General features: G+C 33.5%; 1 protein-coding gene across 1 annotated transcript in view; it reads right to left on the reverse strand.

The window, feature by feature from the left end:
- Positions 1–274: 274 nt before the first annotated feature.
- KLHL1 (kelch like family member 1) overlaps positions 275–27481 on the reverse strand; it is a 353403-nt gene continuing 326196 nt past the window's right edge. Inside the window, exons 9-11 of the mRNA XM_025987262.2 lie at positions 20902–21114; positions 7308–7479; positions 275–1435 (exon numbers count right to left, since the gene is read on the reverse strand). Of these exons, the coding sequence (XP_025843047.1) occupies positions 1376–1435; positions 7308–7479; positions 20902–21114 (445 nt within the window). The 3' untranslated portion in view covers positions 275–1375. The remainder of the gene's footprint in view (positions 1436–7307; positions 7480–20901; positions 21115–27481) is intronic.

The following is a 27481-nucleotide window of genomic DNA, read 5'->3' on the forward strand; positions in this document are numbered from 1 at the left end:
TTACCTTTTCTAATTACTGCACAATTATCAGCACTCATTATGGGATGTGTGTCTTGTAAGAATTATTGTTAACTGCTTCAAATGAGTGACTACAGAAGAAAGCAATTATCTAAAGACTGCATTTGGTATCAGCCTAATATTTAGGAGGAAATACACATTTTTAAGAGAGATCTACACTTTTTGATTTTTTGAAAAGTCAAGCAATAAAAATGGCCTACCTTGTCAGTGTTGTACTCAGATTTGAATTAAAATTTATTGAAGAAAGATACAGTGATAAAAGCAAATGTTCTATCATTTATTAATTATATTTAAAATTTACATGAACCTATTAAGGACATTGCGTAATGCTTCCACTTTATGCTTTAAACAATTACAAACATTTGGCATAAAATAATGTGCATATCAATGTAACAACTTTGAAAAGAGGGAAATGAGGATCAGAAGTCTGACTTCCTTCTAACAATGATCATTAACACTCCAAATGAATGGATCATAGATTTTTCTCCCAAAATCCTAAGATTTTTTTGTTTGTCTGCTTTTCATGAACAAAATTCTAAAGGACTTTAACATGCAATGGATATATATATAACATTCAGAATAACTAGCTTCCATGCTTACACTGAACTCAACATGAGGCAAAAGCCCATAATTGTACTGATTCTTTGGCTCAGTGTGTTTAAAAAGCAAAGCAATGTGGTAAGCCTAATGAAAACAATCCTTTGTGTTTGCCAGCTTCAGATTGCTAATATGGTTGCAATAAAATTCAACCATCCTCACTGATGATATATGCAGCTTTGATTAACAGAACGGTTTGTTTTCTGAATGCAAGAAGCAGGCATGAATCTGTTTCTCTAATTGTCCTCATAGTTTAGAAAATGAGGAAGAAACGTGTTTGTTTTAATAAAACGTCTTTCTGCCTCCTAGAATGACCACATCTGATTAGGAAAATAGCAAGCCAATCAGATTCTATCCGATTAAATATCGTATCTTCGACCTCTTTGATATTGCCACAAACTATAAAACAATGGAGTTGTAGTCACGAAATTATCCATGTCACAAATACTGGTCTTTCCTTTTAATTGCTCAAGAAAAACAAGCCTTTGGTAACTTTAGTTATTGTATGCTACAATACAAAACAAATTACCAATAACCGTTCCTGAACTAACTAATATACGGCCAGACATTGTTCCCATAGCAGTTTGATGTTTATTTCGATTCCTATAATTCTTTGATCTTCTACCTCTTTTGACACCAGTAGGTAAATCTACAGAAATCCTTGTTCTTGAAGAATTTTCATCTCAGGAAGTTCTCATTCTTGCCCTCTGATATAAAAATAACCACTCCAGCAAATAAAATCTCTCCAAATAAAAATAAGTCAAGGTTGCTTGATGACTACCACACAGGCACCTGCTCTCCCAATATTCAAAGAAGCCATCTGTTGAAAAAAATGAAACACAATTTAAGACAAATCTTTTGTCATAGAAAAGTATACAAATTGTAATATATTTAAAACATTCATATGTGTGAAAATCATAAATACATGTGCTTACATTTTCCCAGTTTAGTCACAAGTAGTTCAATAAAAATGGAAACATTGAAAATGCCTTTTACAAAAGAGCAATAATTTGCATATTGAAATTGTTAAAACTTGCAATCATTTTTGGAATTTTTAATACAAGTATTAAATATTTAATGACATAAAGATGAGATAGAAAAGTTTCCAGCAAATATTTATTTCTGGGTTTGCATGGACACATTTGTGATGATATTTCATAGTAGTATCTTGGAGTCTATTTTAGGTGAAATAGCTATTACACTTACTGAAATCATCTTGAACTTATTTCCCCAGATATTATACTGAATTAAATGTGTTATTCATTCATTCTAAACAGAGATATACAATGAAGTAACTTCAATATTTTGTCTTAATAGGCCATAATTACAATTGCTACAGTGCTTATTAAAAAATTTCACCTTATGATAATCATTGAGATGAGAATTGAGATTTTTAAAATAGTTCCTGAATATGAAATTGGCTAGAAATATATTAAAAACAATAATTTTTATAGTTTGTAATGAAAATTTATTCCATGGATGTAAGCCAAGATTTTAATAATTTGAGCATTTTGATATGAATGATTTTTATTACAGTTCTCTAAGAATAATTTATGCACATATGATATCAGAGTAGGGTAGAAATCACAATGTATTATTCCAAACTGAAAAGAAAGTGAATAAAATGTAAGAAATAAGACAGGCAAGACCAAAATAACCTCATCTTACATATATTATCTTATTAATTGAGAAAGGACATGGTCTCACTCTCTAAATAAGAAAATTACCACTTGTATCTACAATTCTTTTAAATGTGCTTACTGTTATCTGCCATCCCTTTGCAGGGTAAAAAGAGAGAAAAAAAAAAAACCCAGCAACTTCCCATATATTTTTGTATTCATTTGCTTTAAGTAGAATTTTTATGGATCACCACATCACCTTTATAATCCCATCATGTATTGTTATCGTTGTAGGATATCATGCACATAGAATGAAATAAATGTCAGGAAACAATATATAAATCAATATATCCAATGTATGTGACTCCAAAATGTACACACTTTCCATTGTCTCTCTTTTAGTTTCCAATGATTTTTGAGTGTTGTTTCACATCAAAGTCACCTAAGGAACTTTTACAAAGTATATGTGCTCATGCCTCACCACTCAATAGGTATGAGTTGAATATTGGGTAGTTGTATTTTTGAAAATTTTCCCAAATACCCTCTGATATTCATTCAATACTGAGAAATCCTGCACATAGTTTCTAGACAGAGTATAGAGTGAATTGCTTTACTTTATGCCTATATCTACATCCATACATATCTCTCTAAACATGCATGAGTATGTTTGTAAAAATGAATCTCTGTTCTGTTTTCCAGAAATGTGCTATTCCTCCCGTGTACCAGTGTCAGGTAATGATACCACTCTCAGTTGCTCAAGATAGAAACCAAAAGTACATCCATGACCTAACTTAGTTCTGCCTCATCGACCTTACATCTGAATAATCATCAAGTCTTACAAGTGTCTCTCTATTGAACATGATTATACCCTTGCACTCGGGGTAGCTGAGTATGCCACTGCAAGATATGCCACTTTGGCACATTGATAATTTTGAGTTAAAGGTACTTGATAGGTGACTGAGATAGGAGGGACTCTCTGACCCAGTCCCACTGAAACAGGAGATAAGTCTCCAATATGAAAGGTAACCTCCCTGTAGCAGGAGGGTAGAAGGCATCCTTATCACCAGAGATAGAGAATTTAGAGCCAAAGAGCTGTATCAATAAACCTTGTTACTTCTTCAGCGATTTTCTTCCACAAGCTCAAATCCTTGTCAGTTTATCACAAATTTATCATTTTGTCTAAAAGGTATAAAGCTTCCTGCTTTGGCCACCTCTTTGAGAGTCCTATTTTTATGAGGTTCTCATATGTACAAAATTACATTTTTCTCCCATTAATCTGTCTTCGATCAATTTAATTATTAGACCAGGCAAATTATCTAGAAGGAAGAAGGGAAGAGTTTTCCATCCCTTCAGTAGATTGGTAAAATATCTTCCTAGCAGATTTCTCTGATGCTAATCTTGCTTGTTCCTAGTGATTTTTCATATCATATCAAGTGCAATCATTTTAAAACATAATTCTGATTATTTACTTTCCCTGCTTAAAACCCTTCACTAACTCCCCTCAGCCATCTAGTTAAGTCAAGACTCTATAACATGGCTTCTGGCCCTGCATAATATGGACCCAGTTTGTCTCCAAATTCCTTGCTCACCACTTTATTTTTTGCCTGTTACATGTTCTTCCCGCAGTTCTTTAAAAATTTGTTCCTCAAACCAAACCACTCCCCCCATTTGGTTAACTATTACCCACTGTCAGGTCTCATTCTACATGTCATTTCCTGAGGGGAGATTTCTCTACCCAACACACTTAGTTTCTATCACAATGCTAAGTTTTTCTCTTACCATAGGAATTTATCATGCTATTTTGAGCATTTGATATATTCTACATAAATACATTTTAAATATTTAAGAGAGCTTTTCTGCTTTCCCCTTTGCTCTAACTTCATCTTATTTAATACGTATTTTAAAAGAAATCTGCTATGCTATTCCTTCAAGTTATACCTTCAGCCCTAGAGTGACAAGCTAAAAAGTTGGCGACAGAACCAACTGGCAAAAAAGAAATGGAGAATGCAGATGTCTCATCAGGCTCCCCTAGAACTTATTCTCAATATCTTCTACAGTAGTGCCTCCTTGAAGGGGGGATATGTTTCAAGACCCCTAGTGGATGACTGAAACCATGGATGGTACCAAACCCATTAATATACTCTTTCCCTATACATCCATACCTAGGATAAAGTTCAATTTACAAATCAAGTACCATAAGAGATTAACAACAATAGCAAATAATAAAATAGAATAATTATAACAATATACTGTAATAAGTTATGTGACTATGGCCTCTCTTCTTGTGATGATGCAACATGATAAAATACGTAATGAGATGAAATGAGATGTCAGCATTGCGACATAGCATTAGGCTACTACTAAACTTCTGGTAATACATCAGAAGGAGAGTCACCTGCTTCTAAACTGTAGTATAGACCATTGTTAACTGAAACCATGGAAAGCAAAACTGCAGATAAGAGGATACTACCATATATCTATTTTGTTGCAAAAAAACTAAACCTATGCACAGCAGAGCAAAATGAGTTGCAACAGTAATTCTCAACTACTTAATTTAAGAAATATTTACATCATCTTTTAACCCATGCCAATAACTATGTTAGTCTTTTGGGGAGATGATAGTAAATCACACAGTATTCTTCTTTAGAGCTGCAGGTGGATGCAGTACTATAACAGTGTACCAAGACAACACATGAGAGGGTGGTTTTACCCAGACCAGAGGAATGGAATAAAGTTCTTTTTTTATGTCTTGAAATACACATATTGTTTTTTTTTTCAAATAAAATAGAAGAAAATACACGCAGTGTTAAGTGACAAAGTCAAATTTATTAAAATACATACACACACCATATATGTATGTATGTATGTGTTCTCAATAAAATGATCTAAGACATGAATCTGGCAATTTCTCCTAAATCTGTCATTATTATTTCCTATTAGCTAACTTCAGAAGTGTTACAAATATACATGTATATATGAACAAATATATATGCTCACCTATTTGGGAATGCCAATGATAAATAGGATAGCCTGTTGGTTTTGTCCATTTATGGTATAAATGGAGAGAAAGTGACAGGCATTATCCAGCCATATGGGATTTCTTTCTTAGGGAGCTAGAATTCTGAAAATTTTCAAAGGGATTTTGTGTGGGTCTGCAGATAGTTTCTGGAAAGTGTTAAAAATATAAATAATGAAAGTATATGGACATAGGGACTCCTGGATGCCTCCTCAGTGGCTGAGCACCTGCCTTAGGCTCTTAGTGTCATCCTGGGTCCAGGGATCAAGTTCTGCATCAGACACCCCACAGGGAACCTGCTTCTCCCTCTGCCTATGTCTCTGCCTCTCTCCCTGTGTCTCTCATAAATAAGTAAATAAAATCTAAAAAAAAAAAGTGGCACATTTAAAATATATGTCATTATACTAGTACATTTCCTCAGCAAATCCACAGTCATTAATCCATGCAGTATTTCTTTGTAAACACTAAGAACTCAGAAACAGAAGAGGTTAAAATATATTCTCTCAAATTTGTGCAATAATTACAGGTTAATTTGTGCAGGTTTCTTTTATATTTGTTGCTTTATGGATGAAGAATGCTTCTTACAATTAAAATAAAATTTAGAAAATCACATGACCTAGCTCTCCAAATACTTCCCCTTCTTTCATTCATTCTGCCTTCTTCTTTACTTTTGGCCAAATTCATCTATCTTCACTGAAATCAAAGAGTTTTCTCTTAGAAAGTGTAAGATTCATAAGGCAGGCACATTAGTATGGACATTAGGAATTTAGTTTTATACTTCAGAGTCAGCCTATCTCAATACTGTGGTTGATTAGGATAAAAACTGGCACTATCAAGGAAGTTATGTGTCTTTAAAAGTAAGTATCTCTAAAAGAAATTTACTTCAATCACTGTTCAAGTTCTTCAGATAAACTTTAGTCAAGTTCTATGACTTCCCCTGCCCCACTGGCATATAGAACCCTCTATTGACTGAGGAATATTATGAGATTAAGATTCCTATTCTGCTTCAATTAAATAAGGCTTTGGGATCTCACTGCATCCCTTGGTGGAAATGGTTTATTTGTTTGTTGGAATGGTATCTTGCTTTTAGGTTTCTGATAAAGTGGAGGAGTAAGAGAAATATTGAGACGTTTGGAAATGAAAGAAGTAAAATAGGAAGAAGTTGAATATAAGGACACAAGTCTGAGAATATATCTATTTCCTCCATTATAAATGAGGTCAAAGTAGATATACACAATGAGGTATTTTCCTTTGTCATTAAGTTGCACTGCACTCATTTTCCACAGGCACCCACATACAACACAGGTCCTCTAGCTGTGTGACCAGAATGGGAGCTGCCTTATCCTAGCATGATCCTGAGTCTCTAAGTGTACTATGTATCAAGAGATAACACCTCACCTAAGGGAAGCCAATTATTTCACTCCATCTTCCTGGCCAAAGTGATTGTCTGGGAGTGAGTACTTTCTACATGACAGATCATTTAGAGCCTTGCTGTTTTGTTTTTGTTTCTTAATTGACAAAGAGGTGTTTTGTTTCTGTTTTTTGTTTTTGTTTTTCTGTTTATGGTTGTTGGGACTACTACTTAGAGCTTCCAGCAGCTCCACTCCATGGAAAATAATCTGTGCAGTAGGTAGCAATGGACCTAATAAAGATAGTCAAGCAAAAATAGGAGCCACAAAGTTGTTTTATGTAGATTTCCATCTTCTTATTCTAGTTAACTCTAAAACCAAATATTTTAAAGTTAGGTTTTTGTGAACCAATATATTATACTTTGGGTTTTTGTTTGTTTCAGCTAATTAAAATTCAGTTCCTGCCCCTTATTATTACTTATAATAAAGCTGAAATCCCAAAGAAGGATGTATATCACCTTTTAATATGAATTTTATTAAAGTTCTACACTTTACATAAAAGTACACAAAAACGTGATATAGTTAACATTTTACAAAATGAACATGACAATGGGCTAAATCAATCATTTTGGGTTCAAGGAAGTTTAGAAGGAAGTAAATGAAATAAATTCTTGTTTTTGAAGTAAATTATGCTGGCAACAGACTTACCTGTGTCCATTCATTTGTTTGTGGATCGTAGGATTCCATAGTGTTGAGGTAAGTCTGCCCATCATAGCCACCAACGGCATATAGTCTGTCACCAAGGAGACAGACTCCAACAGCATCTCTGGGCATACTCAAAGGAGCCACCATGGTCCATGTGTCTGTTTTGGGATCATATCTAAAATGTAAGGATAATAGGACATAACATATTCTAATCACATTCTGCTTTTTACTATTTTTCAGAAGCACACCATGAAAAACAAAACTCCTTTTTTTTTTTTCTAAAAGCTCAATTATTGGAGCAGATGTTTAAGAGTTAATATCCACAATGTCTGGCTTTCTGAATTTTAATGTATTTTAAAAATACACCTAGACTCTTAGATGGATGCACAGTCACTTAAAAAAAATGAACCTCATGATTTCTTTCCACAAGGAAGGCAGATATGTAAATAACTGTTTTCCACTGCAAAATAAGGTTCTGTAAAGTAAATATAAGCAAAATGCTATGGTAGTGAAATAGAAGTAATGGTGAAAAATCTGGGATAATTATGGAATTCTCCACCGTTGAAGTTGCTTTTAAATCAGGTCTGAAGGTATAGCCTAAATTTATTAGAAAGAGGAAGGGACATTTATGTAAAAGAACTGAAGTGTTAATAAAAATGCATGGCCAGCTTTGAGGAAAGCAGGTGTTTTAGGGTGGCTAAGTTCAGTGATACAGAAGGACCAGAGTGTCTGAAAGGGTGATTTTGGATCAGCTTAGGTTTGTGTGATGGGTGTGAAGGGGTTTTGTGTTTCAACAAGAAAACTTGGCAAAAATAATTACAACATGAAAAGAACTGTGCTTTAGTGGTGTTATTTGGGATTCACTGTAAGGAAGAAATTGGTAAATCAAGAGGTTGAAGCAGGGGGCCCAAGTTATTATTACTGAATTTAAGCCAAAAATAATTTAATTTCCAGAAAGTCTGACTACCATACATTACATATGGATATTTTGTATTTTGAGTGGCAAAAGCCTGAAGACTAGTTTTGTGAATGTACTTTATTTCTGCTAAGAATGAATGATTAAACCACTTTGCCTTTCACCTGTACCTGCAAGGTCAGATACAGAAATGAAAAAGCTAGTAAGAGCCCAGCAGAATAAATATAAAAGAAGTCTGGGTGAAAGTTTGGGTTTGGGGTGTGTGTGTGTGTGTGTGTGTGTGTGTGTGTGTGTGTAACAGATATAGCAAATATATTTTTAGTTTGTTTTTCTACTCCAATCTTGTGTTTCACCAATTGAAACTTTCAACCCACAGCCTCCTAAAACAAAGAAACAAACATAAACAAACCTAAAATAAAAACAAAAAGCCACCTGTCTGTTTATTGAAAATAAAGCAGGTTGTTACAAAAGAAATGGTTGGGAAGACCCCAAGGATCTGAAATTTATATTTCTCTATATTTATGTTATCCAAGGTGTTACATGCATTTACATGCCATGTTTGGAGAGACTGTGAGCCAAGATAATCTACATGAAATGAGAGATTGGTTGAATGCCTGCAAAACCAGGACCACCTTGAAAGTATGCTGTCCAGAGAATAAAAATGTAATTTTACTTGCTATTGTTAATAAATGCAAAACATCACAAATAAAACAGATATATAGAAACACACACAAACACAATCTATGCCATCAAAACCTTTATTTAAACTTACCATGAACAATTTGAAATATAAAAGATGTTTTAAAATAAGGGCAAAATAAAGAAGAAGAGGGGGAGGAAGAGGAACCAGAGGAGGAAGAGGAAAGAAGATACCTCAAGAAATCAAATAGTGGAATCCAGAGAGTGAAATGTTTTATAGGATAACTGGCTGAATTCTCCAAGTCAATAGCAAAACGAACAAACAAAACCCCCAATAATAATGAACAAATGATTAGGAAGAAATAGCTATTCTAAATGAATTATGATTAAACATAACAAAAGAAAAGTGAGTGGATTTTATTTGGATCCCAATTCAAATAGACCAATTATTAAAAGATGTTTGAGACATTTTAAAATTTTTAATATAACCTGGGCATTAGATTTTAATAAGGAATTATTGAAGTTCTTATTAGTTCTGAGAATAGGATTGTTGTTACGTGTAAAAAATAAAAGCTCTGATCATTTTTGGTTGGCTGTTTCTGGGATGAATTCAGGAATATTTTGAGCTAAAATAACATGGTTGAGAAATTCTTTGAAATACTTCAAAAAAAAAAAAAAAAGAGAGAGTGAGAAGGGAAATGGATAAAACAAGAATGACACACTGGTGATAGTGGTTGAAGCCAGGTAATGAGTACAGGGAAGTATATTGTATTGTTTACTTTTTTGTCAGGAACGATCTGTAGTAAAAATAACTTTAAAAGTAAGAATGTATGATACACTTTAATTTCAATGAAAAGCAAACATTCTTTACACTTTATTCATTCTTCAGTGAAATCTAGGCTAGCTTTTGTCACAATCAATTCACTTAAATAGCTTTTTCTAAAGTCATATTTTATCCCTCATTTAATTGCTATCCAGCTCTATAGAATTTTTTTTCAACTAATGTCAGCAAAGCAGACTTCATCACTTTGCAAAAAAGTAGAACTGAGAAAACAGCCAACACTAGTGCATGAAGCAATAATACATGAATTTCTGAAGATCTATGAAATTTCAAGTGAAACCCAAATACTGAACAATTCTCAAATACTCATATTCCAGGGGGACATAAGAAAATGCTATTATGTCTTATATTTAGGTACACATTTAGAAATAATATCCTACATTTAGAAATAGATATCACTGTTTTATATATATATATTTTACAAAATTCCTGAAGGGAACTTTAAAAATTTAATGCATTCTAGAAAATCCAGATCTTTGGATTAGATGTATCTGTTTTCAAATCTATATAATACATTTTTTCTTATAATAAACTTTTAATTCATATCTGGAAATGGTAAAAATTTAAATTTAAATTTGTATATTGCAATCCAAAAAAATGAAGGCAAAACAAAGCCAAAACAATCCAACTCCTCCCCACCTATCACACACTTTCTGCTAGATACTTAGGAAATAATTAACAGAAATACAAAATCACCTACTAGTCGTTATCCTTGTTTTCACATTAATGACTCTAAATTGATTTTTCTATATTCAGAACTCTTTATGGGGATATGGAAGACTGTTATGCCCATAAATGAAATAAATAGCTTTTCTAACCTTAGGAGAAGTTCTACAGATGTATATCCATTTTCCAAATGATTATTAACAATGAACTCTGTCATTGTCAGTTAATATTTTTGATGAAACTCAGTCCTAACCATTATTTTTTCTCTGGTTCTTGATTTTTTATTATTTTTTTAAAGAAAAAAGTGGCAGGGATGGTGGGGGAAATAGAGTGGCTGTCTTTTTTTGTATTTAGGCTGTCTGCTTTTCCTACATCTCACCTTGGCCTTCGTGGTCAGAATGTTGAGTTCTGTATCAGGGACTCTATTAAAGTTTACAGCCCTTGGTCAAGAGAAGCACCAATATATAGAGGCTAAAATTGGCTGTAAAATGAAAACTTGCTGAAGGCATGTGAGAGTCACAGAACAAAATGTAGTGTCACATTGAAAATTCCCATTGAAATTTTTGATGTACCATTAATTTTTTAAGCCTCACTTTTCTCCATTATTTAAGGATAAAAATTAACCTTAAAATATTTAAAGGGAAGCTCTTTTTAAGTATGAAAGCATTACATTGGGAACAAATAGAATCATTTTCCCAAATGTATAAGCAATATTCAGCTAGAAAGCAAATTAAGCAACATAGAAGTGATTTGTAGTCAGGTTGTTTGCCTGTAAAACAAAATAAAGCAAACAAGAAAAGAGAGAAATAAGGAAAGATAAGATACATGCTATTAAAATAGATCAACAGCTCTGAAAAAGTGACTTTTAGGTTTCTAGTAAATAAATTATACAATCTATGTTTGAATTTTCATAATTATTTGAATTAAGCAATTAAGAATGACAATAACACTGGTCAAAATAAATTTTATTTTTCCTGTAAAGAAAACCAACATCTCTCTATCAGGTCTCATGAGATTATGAAAACAAATGTACCTTGACTTCAGAAATGTTTGCATGACAGGGATGGAAAACAAATTAATTCAATAAAATGTATTTTAAAAAACTCCAGAATAACCGTAAAATGTTTCTATGAACATCCTTGTTCAAAGATTTTCATATATATGCATATCTAATGGGTATTTAGGAATAGAATGTCTGGGCCCAAGAGAATATGTTTTTTTTTTTTCTTTCTGTTTTTGTTTGTTTGTTTGTTTTTTGAGAATACGTATTTTGAAATGTGGTGATACTACCTATTGGTATTTCAGGTCTGGGCCAGTTTGCATTTGTATCATGAGAGTAATGAGAGTTACAGTTGCTCTACATCTTCTCCAAAATTTGCTATTAAGTGTTTTCATATTAGCCTTTCTAATAGGTCCTGGTATGCCATTGTGTTTTTAATTTTCATTTGACTAATGACATCAAGCGTCTTTCCCAATACTCATCTTTTCAAGAGTTATTGTTCAAATATTCTGCCAATTTTTTCTAATGTTTTTAAGTTCTTTTAAAAATTATTTCTAGAATTCAGTTATTGGAAACAAAGCCTTCATTGATTATAAGCTTTGCAAATATTTTTTCCACTCTCTGGCATAAATCTTTACTCTTTGTGCTGTCTTTTGAAGACAGATTTTTCATTCATTTTTTCTTTTAAAAAAGTAATCCTTATCTACAATGTGGGGCTTGAACTCATGACCTTAAGATTGAGAGTTGCATGTTCTGCTAACTGAGCCAGCAGGCACTCCTGAGGAAGAGCATTTTAACAGTAATATTTCTCTTTATGGATGACTCTTTCCACATCCAGTTTAAGTAATCTTTCACATCCCTATAATTGTGAAGATAGCCCCCTCTGTTATATTCTAAAAGCTTTGTTTCATATTAACTAAAATCCATCTTGAATTGATTTTTGGTGTGATATGAGAGAGCAGCTAAAACTATTTTTTCCATAGGAAATGTGCTTTTTTGACTTTGCAATAAATCAAGACCCCTTTAAGTATGATGCTATTTCTGAACACATATCTGTTTTGTCTACTTGTTTGGACTAGGCCAATGCCACAGTGCCTTAAAGTAATTTAATAATTAGATGTAATATCTAGTACTTCTTCTAAGTTTTATTGGGATTTGGGGTTTAAATTGCATGGTTCTTTAACAGTTTTCATTGTGAAGTATAAACAAAGTTTAAGGATGCACATTCCTAGTAAATTCTTGACAAGAGTCTAGGAAAATTGGGAGACATCTTTTAATGATAGTGTGAATCTGTAGCTTTTTTTTTTTCTATAGACTTGTAATGAGACTGGAAATACCAAGTCTAGGGAAGCATTTGGAAAAAACTTTAGTAAAAGGAATTTTATTTTTAAAAAGGAATTTCTTTAGCTATGTCCCACAAAGTTTGATAAATATTTTCATTTCATTTTATTCAGCTCACATTATTTTCTAATTGAGTCACATGTCATTTTGAAGTATATCACCTAAATTTCAAGCAATTGAACTTGGGGCACCTGGTTGTCTCAGTTGGTAAAGCAAGCAACTCTTGATCTTGTGGTGGTGAATTTGAGCCCCACATCAGGCATAGAGTTCACTTAAAAAATAAAAACACAAAACAAACAGCTGAAAATGTAAAAATTTATCTTTTCTGATTTATTTCCAGTTTAATTACATGTTGGCCAGAAAACATGCCCTATGAGATTTCAAGCTTTTGAAAATTGTTGAGGTTTACTTTATGACCCACAACACAGTAAATTTTGGTAAATATTTTATGTGTAACTACCATTATTACTTATAAAGGTAATCACTATAGCAGTAAAATTAGATTTTTTTTCAGAAAGTTTTGCTGTGACCAACACTGGCCAGTGTGACTTTAACAAGTATGATACAAGGAGAAGCCTGATGATTCATTGTGTTGGATATTTGCCTCTTTGAGCCCCCTTCTCTTGGCCTCCCCTGCCTTGGAATCCCAGCCAAAGGGGAACAATGGTTCTTTGGTTTAAGCATCAGCGGAACATTCAGATGAGAGGCAGCCCTAATTGCTAGCTCTGGCAGAGAATGATTATGAACATTAAAGCCTTGTTGAGGCACAGATGATGGTAGCATCAGCCAATATCATGTGGAGTATAAGAGTAGCCCAAACTGAACCCAGCTAACACATAATCATGAAAGATTTCAATCATAAAAGAAATAACTACAAAATTATTTTAAACCATTAAGATTGTAGAATTGTTTGTTAGAAATAATCAAAACAATAGCAAATAATTTCATGGGGTATATATCTACCTTAAAAGAAATATAAAAGTATTTGCATTTAAAGAAAATATTTATAAATCTGTATTTATAAAAAAGTAAAAAAGTATCTGCATTTAAAGAAAATATTTATAAATCTGTATTTATTAAAAATACATTATAAATGTATATATAAAAAAGTATCTGCATTATAAAAAAGTATCTGCATTTAAAGAAAATATTTATAAATCTGCATTTATTATAAAAATGCATTTTATATTTATTATAAAAATGCATTATAAAAAGTATCTGCATTTAAAGAAAATATTTATAAATCTGTATTTATTAAAAATATTTATAAATCTGTATTAACTGGAGGACATTCTTATGGTTAGTAAAATTTATATCTAAAGTTTTATAAAAATCAACATAATACCTGTTTGAGTTGTGTTTGTCCAAACCTATGTCCAAAAAAAAAAAAAAAAGCCACAAGCTTTGGTAGAATTTAAAATCAGAAGCCACAATCCATCAGACCATGTACATGTACATTAATCCATCCATTGATTTGTTCAGACAGTATATTTAAACATTCATTGTATCCTCTACTAACACACATACAGTTGGAGAAAGGAACAAAGAAATAGGTCAATTTTTTTTTGTGTAATTTAAACTGTACTAGTAAATAGGTCTTAAAACATTGAAAAAGAATGAAATGTAGACATCAGTTTACATTAATGAATTTTAATGAGTTACTAATGAAATTGCTTTCTTTTATGATTTTTTTCTCCTAATTTTATATGTCATCAACAAACACTATTTCTTAATTAAAAAAATTGAAAACTTCATGGGTTGCCTGGGTGGCTTAGTCAGTTAAGCATCCAACTGGATTTTGATTCAGGTCCTGATATCAGGATCCTGGGATCAAGCCCAGTGTAGGCACATTCTGCAGGGAGTCTTTGAGAATTCTCTCCCTCTCCAACTGCCTCTCCCCCAGCTTGTGTGCATACACCTGCAAGAGCTCTCTTTTTCTTTCTCAAATAAATAAATCTTTAGGGAAAAAAAAGAAAGAAAACTTCAGAGTGGGTTAACTGTCCGACTGCAACCAATTAAGGCAGGATTTCTTAGTTCAAATTCAGTCTCAGCGTACAAATTATTCTCTGATCAGTATAGATTCCTCTCACAGGATTTTCCACATGATCTATAAGGACACATTCCCTGTTTTGATTTAGTTGCAGCAGTCTCATTATTTAGGGTCACATGTCGGGTGAAATGGTTTTGAGTCGACTATCAATTTCAACCCCAAGACAGAGGGGAGGAAAAGTCAGTGCAATGTTAGGAGGAAAAGAAATCATTGTCAATATTGTTTGTGTGTTTCTGACTCTCACATTGATTATGTGCTTAATCTTTACTTTTAAGATAGATTTGTAAAAAGTATCTGTTGATATCCTCCCGATCTTCCTTAGTACTTCTCTTAAATATACAGTGGGCACAGAAACATTGGGAAAGAAAATGGGGCAACTAGATTTCTGCTCCCCTTTTCAATATCCCTTGTGTATATATACAAAAATGTTTTAAAAAGTTAATTTGATTTCAATTTAATTTAACTTCTCTATGAAGACATGTGAAAAATCCTATTTTGGCTTAGATCATATTTATTGCATCCTCTCTTGAAGGTTGAGGAAAAGAGAAACAAATTGCTGACAGAACCAGGGAAAGCAAGGATAAGCCATGCAGCTCTTTGACTCCTCAGATGTAGTTTCCTCAGCAGACCTTCAATAATTATTTAAATTGTTGTCAATCAATAGAACATGGAGCATATCCAGGAGACCTGAATGCTAGTTAAAACTCACTTTTAAAAATAAATACCTTTTAACAGTTCAGAACTAGGGGCCAACTGATTATATAATCACTTTCTCTACTAATATAACGGAAAACTATTATTAGCTGCATGAGTCAAATTATGTTTTAAATAGACTCTCACAACTTAAAATGAATTTTACAGTTTGACAACCAGGACTGACATCTTTCCATCTACACGGGACATAATGTTTCATCTATTTATGGACGTCTACCTTTCCACAGAATTGCTCTCCTTCCTTCCTTCCAAGCAGGCAGATGAATGACCATGATGCCAACATTCCAGGTAGTACAAGGACAACAGATTATTCTGTAATCCCTGTCTCTAGCTGACCACTTCAAAGATACTGCTTGCCTCATAAGCCGTTGAGGCAAATATATCTAATCACACATCTAAATGAGCTTAGCTATGGTGTTAGCAAATAATTGCTGTGTACACTTGTAAAGCAAGTCCTCCACATACATAAGGCTGTCAGAATTTTCATCTTTTGTATCAGTCTCTATAATAAATTTGAACATAATTTGTTATCAAAGAAACATGAAAGATTATATGTGCACAGTAATAGAAAAATAACATTAACAGCAAACTAGTTAGTCTTTTCATGCAACACTCATTTGGCTAGTGCTAGGGAAAAAAAAAAAAAAGAAGAAGAAAATATCTTACTAAAAGGTTCAAAAGCCCCTATCTAACATTTAAACAGTTCAAGTAATTACTGTCTTGTAGAAAATTTAGGATCTCACATATCTCAAAATATTAGTTAATGTATCAGTGTGCTACATAAGGCCTAGGATGAGTGCCCATAATTTAAATAAAATGCTCTCCTTGATCATCTGTTTTCACTCTTTAGAACTGCAATTCTTGGATATGTCTAAACCAAAAAGATGAACTAAGAAGAGAAATGAAAGAATCCCAAATTCTATTCTGACCTTATATATTATTTTTAAGGTAACTTTAAAAAACTGTTTAATTAAATTAATAATGCATTTATCCTTGTATGTCTGACAGCAAATCTTAACTTCTATTAATTTTTTTTTATCAAGATCTAAGGATGATATCAGTATTGAGCCATATCTTGACAGAAAAATTAGATATTCTTATTTTAGATGACTTTTCTGATATGACTAGTGTGTAGATCCTGGTAAACTTTGAACAAAAGTTTTACATTTATTTTAAGTAATAAACAAAAAGGCTTTTAGATGCTTATTTGTTAATAGTGTTTGGATTAGATATAAAGATATAATTTATTTTCAATTAATATCTGAAAATTTGCTTAATATTTTAAGTCCTATCAAAACTTCTGCCTACTAAATGAGTGCCTAATATATATATATATATATATAATTGATATTTAATCTATAATGATGGAAATTAGCATTCACATGCAAAGAGAAAATTAAAAATCTATGTCTTCCCGTTCTCTATTCATCTATTCATTCTTTCATCCTTCCATACATCCCTTTGGACCTTTCTATCTCTAGAACTCCCTATGTACTGTGTATCTCCAGATGCCTTCCCTTGTGAGAGATTTGAGACCTGTTTTTCTACCTGATTTGCTAAATGCTTTGGTGAGGACTACTTTCTGCCAAGAATTGTACCAAGTGGAGGAGTACAGGGGTGAACAAACTACTCTAGATCATCATCAGTACATGGACAATTTTAAATAAATTTTCATCATAATATTAATAATTAGTACAAAAGAAAATTCCATTGTATTTTCAGGTCAAATCTGCATTATGAAAAGATCTTCCTGGCTACTATATAGAGAATAAATTGGAGAGAGTAAGAGTGGATTTGACAAAGGCAGTTTTAGAAGGCTCTTATTATCTTCATATCTCTCTCCTACAGGCCTTATTTCTGGGATGCAAATTTGAGGGCAAAGGTGGTCCTGATCTATTATTATCCAGCAGTGGTACTGATGCATTTGAGCATATTTTCTGATCCATTGCCTGGTTTCCTGTTTTATTCGTGATCTTAAAGTTCTAATTATTTATTTGTCTCTTTCTTCTAGTAAGTTTTAAAGTTGAATTAGCCCAGTGAAAAAAACATGCAAAACAATATTTGTAGAGTAAGTAAAATAGATAAATGTGCTTTGTCTAATGGATTGGACCTTCTGGGCAGTTCTGCTAGAACTTTACTTTATCTTTTGGGCACTGATTTTGTCCACTAAGATTGTCTACTAAGATGCTCCTACTGGAGGTATGCTTGACTGCAAAACTAGTTCCATCAACTATTCTGTTCTATATTATTCTTGCCCAGTCCTTGCCTTGCTTCCTGCTGTGATTTGAGATGCCAGAGTTCTTTGTGTTCAAGACAGCCTGACCCTTTACAACTTTTGACGTCTTATATAATTGTACTTTAACATTCCTATTATATAATATCTTTGTTTCCATAAGAAATCATAGTCATATAATAAAATTTTTTCTATCAGTCTATAATATGTAGAATTGTACACTACTTCTTGTTATTCCTAATGGTTTGTTTTCCTGTGATTATATACTAAAAAACAGTCTTTACATTATATGTGCAAAATAATTCTACAGAATACTATTATGCATCTTGATTTATTGATGATTTACATGTGAAATCATCAATATAGAATATGTTATAGAAACTGCAAAATGCTATTAATCTGACACATAATATGAGCTGAGAAAAGAATCATGATAATGCTGTGTGCTTCTGCATTACTTAAGCTGCTCATACCCATTGTACTCCTATAACTTAAAATAGCTATGCTTATTTAAGTCTAATTTTGCATCATAAATGTATTCCTAGACTGAATTATTTATGCTTCTTTTCACAAACAACATTGCCATACATTATACAATAAAGTTAGAAGAGAATAATGAAATATAATTTCATTAGTAACATTTATATAAGATATATGTCTTTTTTGCTATTTTTCCCAAGAATTTAGCAGAGAAAAATCTGAATGAGCTGTCTATTAGTATTTTTTAAGTAAATGATTTTGTGTTTATATAAAATATCCATCTGTTTACTTCGGCTATGACCACTGTTACTAGAACACCTGTAGTTCCTAATTTCACTGGATAAGAGAATGTTGAAGTGAAACTGTATTGAGCATAATGCTTTCATCTACGCATAGATAGCCATATATCTACAGTCCATTTCACGCAGTAGCAATAACATTAAACATGTTTTATTCAAGAAGTGGTTTAAGTTTGAACAGAGTCTGTTTACTAAAAGCTTCTTCTTGCCAATGGCCTTATTCTCAGTAAAGTCATCTCATATCCTTAGAAAAATGTAAAAGTTAGAGCACCTTTCTGCCACTGACTACCACTTGCAAGCATGAACATAATGGATATGGTTTGTTAATGTTAAGAGGAAAATTGTTAAGGTCATCAGCGCAATCCACCAAATATCTCTTGTTCTTCTTGCACGTAGAAGTCCTCCCACCCTCGTAAAGTTTTCTGTGTCCATGTGACTGGTTTGTTAAAGTATGAACAAAAGAGAATTTTATTTCTGGCATGTGGAATCTTTAGGAACCAGTGCAGTGCTTATATTATAGCTTCTATGCCATTCTGAGTAACAAAGCAATGATATCATGGATCTGTCATGGACATGTAGTGTTAGTAAGAAGAAAATTTGTATTAAGTCACAGAGAGTTTTGAAGTTATCTTCCTCCCTCCCTCCCTCCCTTTTTCCCTCTTTCAGTAGGAAATGAGAAGAGGAAAAGAGGAAAGGAAAGAGAGAAGGAAAGAGGAAAAAGGCAGGGAGGAAAGGAACTATAAAACAAGAAAGAATTCAAGTAGGGCCAGAAATAAACCCACAATTATATGGTCAGTTAATCTTTGACAAAAGAGGCAAGAATATACATTGGGAAAAGGATAGTGCCTTCAACAAATGGTGTCAAGAAAACAAGACAGCTACATGCAGAAGAATGAAACTGGACCCCTTTCTTACACTTTACACAAAAATAAACTCAAAATAGATTAAGGACCTAAATATGAGAACTGAACCATAAAAAATTCCTAGAAGAGAATACAGGCAGCAACTTCTCTGACATTGATTGTACCAACATTTTTCTAGTTATGTCTCCTGAAGCAAGGGAAACAAAAGCAAAAATAAACTATTGAGCCTACATCAAAATAAAAAAGATTCTGCACAGCAAAGGAAACCATCAACAAAACTGAAGGATCTAAACCTACTGAATGGGAGATGATATTTGCAAATGACATCCAATAAAGGGTTAGTATCCAAAATATATAAAGACCTTATAAAACTCAACACCAAAAAAAAAAAAAATCCAGATGAAAAATAATCAGAAGGCAGGAACAGACATCTTTCCAAAGAAGACCTACAGATGACCAAGAGACATGAAAAAATTCTCAACATCAGTCATCCTCAGGGAAATGCAAATCAAAATCACAATGAGATATCACTTCACACCTGTCAGAACAGCTTAAATAACACAAGAAACAACAATGCTGGCAAGGATGTGGAAAAAATAGAACTACCAAGTGATCCAGTAATCACACTAGTGGGTATTTACCCAAAGAATACAAAAACACTAATTCAAAAAGACATATTCATCCCTACTATTAATGTAGCACTATTTACAATAGCCAAATTATGGAAGCAGCCCAAGTGTCCCTCAATAGATGAATGAATAAAGAAGATATGGGATATATATATATATATATATACTTGGATTATTATTCAGCCATAAAAAGAGTGAAATTTTGCCATTTGCAGCAGCATGGATGGAGCTGAAGAGTATCATGCTAAGTAAAATGACTGAGTCAGAGAAAGACAAATACCGTACAATTTCACTCATATGTAGAATTTAAGACACAAAACAAAGGAAATAAAGAGGTGAATAAAAAAAATCAAACTCTTATCTATAGAGAACAGAAAGATGGTTACCAGGGGGGAGTGGAGGGGTGAAATAAATGAAGGGGATTAACAGTACACTTGTCCTGGGGACACCTAGGTGGCTCAGTCAGCAGCTGACTCTTAATTTCAGCTCCCATCATGATTTTAGAGTTGTGAGATTGAACCCTGTGTTGTGCTCTGTGCTGGATATGAAACATGCTTAAGATTCTCTCTCTGCCTCTCCCTCTGTTCCTCCCCACTCCCCTTCTCTAAAAGAAAAAAATAAAGAGCAAACTTATCATGATAAGGACTGAGTAATATATAGAATTGTTGAATCACTATATTGTACACTTGAAACTAATATAACGCTGTATGTTAATTATGCTGGAATTGACATTTAAAAAAGAAGAAGAATGGAAGTGTTGTTCATATATGTATATGGGAAGGAGGGATCAGAAAGAGACAAACAGAAAGAGATTTAAAAAGCAGAATTTACCATTCCTAAATTATGCAGTCTTTCTAATCATTTGAATTAGGCATCAGTATAATTTACATTATTTCTCTCACTATGGCTGTGACCTTGGATCTTACCTTTCTACATAATCTAGTAACCGGGAACAGTGATTGGAAGCAGGAGCATCATGACCTCCTACTGCATAGAGAAAACCATCGCATGTAGCCACTCCAACACCCCCTCTCCTTTTACACATTGGAGCACACATGTTCCACTTATTTGTATGAGGGTCATAATATTCCATTGAACTCAAACAGGAACTTCCATCACGACCTCCAACAGAATATAACCTAAAAAAACAATTAGAAAGACAGGATTTAATACTACAGTCTGAATGACAAAGTGTAGAAAAGAAGGCCTTTAAAAAATAAATTGTCTATCACCATATGAGTCTCAGATGTGCTCTAATAAGATTAGTAGCTGTGTAATTTTTTCTTTACCAGTGGACATTGCGATTAATATATTGGTAAATAGAAACTGAAAAGTATAGTATTAAGTTGACGTAAATGCATAGGAAGACATTGTTATTTAGTATATAAAATCATGCAGGTCTTAGATGTGCAAATCCATACTCTAATATTCTTTAGTAATTCTAAAATATAATCTTTAAACTGATTTCAAATCCTAGAGACATTTTTTTAAAAGCTGCTTGTGTTCCCCTTAATGCTTGGCATGACAAAAGTTTCTGATTGCCCAAGTGTGCCCTTTATGATTGTAATGCTTCTTTGCTTGGCTACTCAATTCTCTGGCAGATCTCAGTCTTCTGTGTATTGAAATTAACCAATACGAACATTTTAAAGGACAAGGAGTGGGTAGTTTAACTTTATAGAAGAACCCAGAAATGAAGTATTCACTGTGAAGTTTTTATCATCCTAAACACTTCATGAAATCTGAGCTTTATTTTTTAATAAAGATTTAACTCAAAGTGTGTTATAATAATGAGGTATATTATTAAAATTTAAATATTTTTTGCAGAAATTTTACTTATTGAGTAGATATCTTCACATAAGGCATCTTACACAGTCCCTGGTACATAATTTATATGTGAGAAAAGCATCCTCTTTCTTTCTATTGTCATAAAGGAATTGTTGACTGCAAGCTGCTCTTTTATTTATACAAATTACACTGATAAAGTACAGGATTGATTTATCTGAACCCAGTGTTGTTAATAGAGTATTTTTGTGTAATATATCACATATTTTCTTTTTCTGACACTATTTAAAATACTAAGATATAAGTATATAGCTAAATGTATATAGAAACTAATGATAGTTATATTGCTTATAAGTCAAATACTGAGATTATTAGTCTAGCCTTTTATTTGGAAACTAAATATTCCTATAAAGTTCACAAGTTACAATATCAATTACTTCTTTAATATAATTATGTATATTACAAACCACTATTCATTAAGTCTCTTTCTTCTGTGTGAACCCTCCCTTAATAAAATCCAGTGACACAAGGATTATATAAAAAAATTATGTAATGCCTTGATAAAAATGACATAATATTTGACAGCCCCTTTTGTAAAATAAATGTTTGATCTATGGTAGCTATTATTTTATAAATTACTTATGAAAGCCTAGGCATGTTATCAGTGGTTTCTTTGATTTAATACATGTCCCTTTTAGTATTATAAAGTCTACAGATGAACAATGAAATTACCATAATTATAATATATTGATTAATATTAAGGCAAAATTACTTGACAAGAGTAAATGCACTGAATTTTTCCCAAAAAATGAGGTTTGAAAAAGAAATTAGAAAATTGTAACTTGTGTAAAACATAATAGTGTCTTTTGGACTGCTTTATGAATCTAGTGTTTAATAGATATATTTTAATACTTGAAAGCTTTTGAAAATTATGTACTTTACAAATATATGCTATCAGCTAACATTATCTCTAATCTACTTATTTTGAAACATAAACTTGCTGAGTGACTAAGAATTAAAATGGAAAAATAAATAATAATAACAATTGCTATAATTATCATTAAAGTTATAAAAATAACCAAGGGATAGAAACAATATACTCTCAAGCAGTTAGAATCAATGCTAGAATGTATGCACATAACTTCATGGATGATTATCTTCTCAGATCTCCCTTCATAAGCTATTTAATCATAATTTAGGTTGATTCCCTGCTTTCCTTCACTACAATTACAAATTAGATGTTGAGAATCTGAGGAGCAGAGAAGAATCTGATGCTAGAAGTAAATGCTTTGACAAGATAGGAAGTGGCAGCTGACGGTTTTGCAGCAAGAAAGGAAACATGACATTTTAACTTAGAGTTGAAAGATGAGTGGAAATTTGTAAGGTGAAGAAATAGGGGGAAAGCATTACATACAGGGAAAACATTATGCATAAAGACAAGGTGCATGAAAGGTCACAGCAGGTGACAAATAAAGAGTGGCAGGTATGTCATACTGATGAGGGAGGTTTATGGAGGAGGGGAAAGGAGAGATGCGGCTGGTAGACGAACACGAGGCTTGATGAATGCCATGCTGCAGAGCTGGGATTTCATTTTGAGGCAATGAGGAAAGGACAGAGAAATAACGTTCTTAGGAATCATCAGGTTCATAGTTTGGTTTGCTATGAATAACATGTGATTGGAACGATCCCAGATTTAAGTGAACTCTTCTGAATTTTGGCGAGAAAGGCAAGAATCTGAGTCTTCACTAAGACTTTCCCTAACTTGTGTGTTTATTCAGTGCACAGATGAATTTTACCTAAAGTTTAGTGACCAGGTCTCAGTGTTTTGAGACCTAGTTGTCAGGTGCCCATCTAAGTGAGTGCCATATATTTCATATTCCATATTCTAATAAATAAAATATAGCAGTTTCAAGAAAAAAAAATCCTGTATTAGCTAGGATATGGGTTCAAATGTGTTGAAAAGGGCTAGCCTGAGACCCAGGCTATTTTCCACTTTAAAGCATGTCATCTGTAGAATAGGACCCTTTGTCAGAACTGTGAGGAACTGAAAATGTTTTTACTATTTGAAATCTAAGAAATTAGCCTATCATTTATAGATGCTGGAGGAAGACACAAGACTTCTAGGTCAGAGAATAATTGCTGAACTTCAAGTTCACATTGGTTCTTGTTGTCTACCCTCCACCCCAAGGCCCAGTAGGGTAACAGAGGCTCAAGTAAATATTGTTCATGCAGGGGCTTGGCCTTTCTCACATCTGAGGAATGTTAAGCTGAGGAAATGCTAATTCTTTAAAGAAGCCTACCCACAGACCTGCCCAAGTTTTGCTCTGAATGGAGACATGATCTTTCTTATTCTGGTCAAGAAACAAACTCGCTCTCTGCCCTAAAGAAAGACACTGTCTCTTTCTTCCTAGCTCTTTGATTTACAAATATCCTTAAAGAACAGTGTAAAAAAGTTGCCAGCATTTCTTACTCATGAAATGTACAGTAACACTAACACTCCATTGTAGACTCCTTTGCAAAATCTCTGGTCCTGAAGGCCTAAGGGACCCCTAGCTATCACAACCACAGTTCAAACAGCAGGACAAAGGAAAAGTGGAAGGAGTGCACCCTGTAAGAATTTATCTTCTGGATTTTTTTTTTTTAGATTCCACATGTTAATAAAAAAAAAAAAAAACAGTTCTCTATAAATATAGAGAACAAACAGGGTTGCCGGAGGGAAAGGGGTGGGGGCAAAATTGGTGAAGGGGAGTGGGAGGCACAGGCTTTTGGTTATAGCATAAGTCATGAGAATAAAAGGCACAGCATATGGAATATAGTCAATGATATTGTAATAGCGTTGTAAGGTGACAGATGGTGGCTACACTTGTGGTGAGCATAAGATAACATACAGAGAAGTTAAGTAATTACCTTGTATGCTGGGAAACTAATGTAACATTGTGTATCAATTATACTCAAATAAATACAACTGAATAATCCATATTTTGAAAAGTTGCACATCTCACTTCTGATATACCATAGAGCAAATGTAGTCCATGGTAACAACTAATTGATAAGGTGCTAGAATATGTTGTTTTTATTTTAGGTGGCCATATGCTAAATATTGGGTATTTATATTTCATAGAAAAAGGAGTATTTGGAAACAGAAGTTTCTGACACAGGGACACCTGGGTGGCTCAGGGGTTGAACGTCTGCTTTTGGTTCAGGTCATGATCCTGGGGTCCTGGGACTGAGTCCCATGTCAGGCTCCTCACAGGGATCCTGCTTCTCTCTCTGCCTATATCTCTACCTCTCTCTCTGTCTCTCACCAATAAATAAATAAAATAATACAAAAGAAGAAGTTTCTGACATAGTGCTGGATCTTTTCTATCCCTGTGTGCCATTGTGCATCCTATCTTAGATACCTTTTTCCTACATATACTAGGTAATTCTCATTCATCTCTCAATCAATTCAGATGTATCTCTACTAGAAAGTCTTTTCTGATCCTACTTTGTCTTTTTACACAAAATTAACATTATTTATTATCTGTATTATTCAGGTAAATTTATTTAATACTTTCCATATTTTATCAATAGTGCATACTTTAGTATGGCTATAACCGAACTCAAGTTCAACTGTCGGATGTGTAGCAAAGCCCATCACTGAAACATGAAGTATGCAGCAAGGGAAGGGTTTATTCTAGAGGTAGTCAAATGAGGAGACAGGACAGCAAGCCTCAAGTCCACCCTTCTGAAGGAGTAGAATAAGGGAAATTCAAAGGCAAATGAAAAAAACATGGTTAAAAATTGCAGCTGAGAGTAATCCCATTAACTTTTTGGTTACCGGCTTCAGTCCCCACTGTCTTTTGATCATTCCTCATTCTTGAGGGAATTGGGATGATGGCTCATTTATTTATTTCTGCTGAAATGGAGGGAAGATTGTGGCTGGAGGAATGGCATGTCTAGTTCCAGGCTGAAGCCCAGCATTCTGCATGAATACAAAGCTTTTGTACTTTGATTATCTCTATATTTTATCTAGGGCCTTAGGGGACATTTGTTGTAACCAAGTAGCTTGTTGTACTTGATTTCTTCAGACTAGTTCTCCTAAATAGTAGTTTCAGGTCCATCAGAGTCGTGCTAGTCCAACCAGGGTTTCTTTTCAATGTTCTACTTACTGATTAGGTGTAGGCAACCTATAGATTCTTGTCATTTGAGTGTGATGAGTCCATGGCTTAATTCCTTGTAGTTTCACTAAGGAACCGGCAGTCACCAGTGCCTCATAAGGTCTTGTTCAACAAGCTCAGAGCTGGCACTCTGGGTGCTTGCTCTTCTAGGTCTTGAATCTTCCAGGTCTTTAGGATTCCGGAGGCTTAAGGGCATATCTGTGGGGTACATCAATTTGCTGTATTGCATGTACCTGATAATATCTAATTCCCTAATGTAAGCACCATCACAGACTCCTAAGTCATGAAAGTGTAGAAAGAGTCTTCCACATAACATTTCATAGGGCCTTAATCCAAACCTACTTCTAGGAGCTACTCTTACCCAAGAAACTTTTTCCCAAGTTCAGCTGGTTTCTTGACATATCTTTGCCAAAGTTCTCCCCCTCCCCACAGCTGGGTAAGGTCTCGAGAAAATGTCTAATTTTCATTGAATGCCCAAGGCACTGGACATTGCTTGTGTGACTTTTGCCACAAATGCTGCTCTACTGTTGCTCTAAATTGTTAGTGGCAATCCAAACCTAGGAATGATTTTGCTTAAAACTGTTTTGATAACTTTTGAAGGTCATGGAAAGGCTTCAAACCAGCTTGTATAGGAGTCTACAAACATTAGCAAATGTTAAAAATTACCTGTTATTTCTGGCATCATGGTAAAGCCTACTTGCCAGCCTTCTCCAGGTTCAGTGCCTCTAAGTTGTTTACACTTTTAAAGCTGGTAAAAGCTCAGTCTTAGGATTGTTTTTAGCACAGTGTCACATTTTTGAACAATTCTCTGAAGACAAGGACCCGCAGTATACTTCTGGATCCACTGAAGAGTAGCATTTCACACATAATAGATGCTTTGGTAAATTTGGTTAATTATTTTTTCCATTAGATGTTCTAGGATAAGGATTAAGTATATTTACAGTTGTTTTGAATGCCAGCATGGTGTCCAAACCCCATTCCTTAGCTCTCCTGAGGTCCCCTGAGGAATATCGGGGTTGTTACTTAGGTACATCTGTGTCTGGTACTAAAATCATTACAGAGATTGGTTTTGGAATTTTTGGATGGACTGCCAACTCGGCAACTTAATCTGCCTAACTATTCCCTTGGGCTATCAAACAGTATAATTTGTGTGCCTTCATCAGTGGACAATAGCTGATGGGTCACTGCTAAGTTCAGCTCTTCATTGTCTTTGATCCATAAAACTGTTCCATCCATAAATATCTCAGTGTCTAGACTTTCCAATGGAAGATCCATCAAATTGGGATGGCTAGAATAAACTTATTCAGTGATTTGTATGTCTTTGATGAACTTCCTTAGTGTCCTGCAGAGCAATAGGCATGAAGTTCGTCTAAACATGGACCATGTGGCAATTTTTCTCTGAAGTTTACCTTAAGTTGTTTAGCATCATTTTCCAAGGCTTCAGGAGAAAAAAAGAGCAGTTTTAGTTCTTGGCCATTCCAAGTCAAGATGGTAAAAAATCAGAAACATTAGTTTGTAGAGTTTTGTCAGATATTTAAGAAGACCAGAAGAATTCAGGATCCAG

This window comes from Vulpes vulpes, chromosome 6, assembly GCF_048418805.1.
Source record: "Vulpes vulpes isolate BD-2025 chromosome 6, VulVul3, whole genome shotgun sequence".
Taxonomy (NCBI): domain Eukaryota; kingdom Metazoa; phylum Chordata; class Mammalia; order Carnivora; family Canidae; genus Vulpes; species Vulpes vulpes.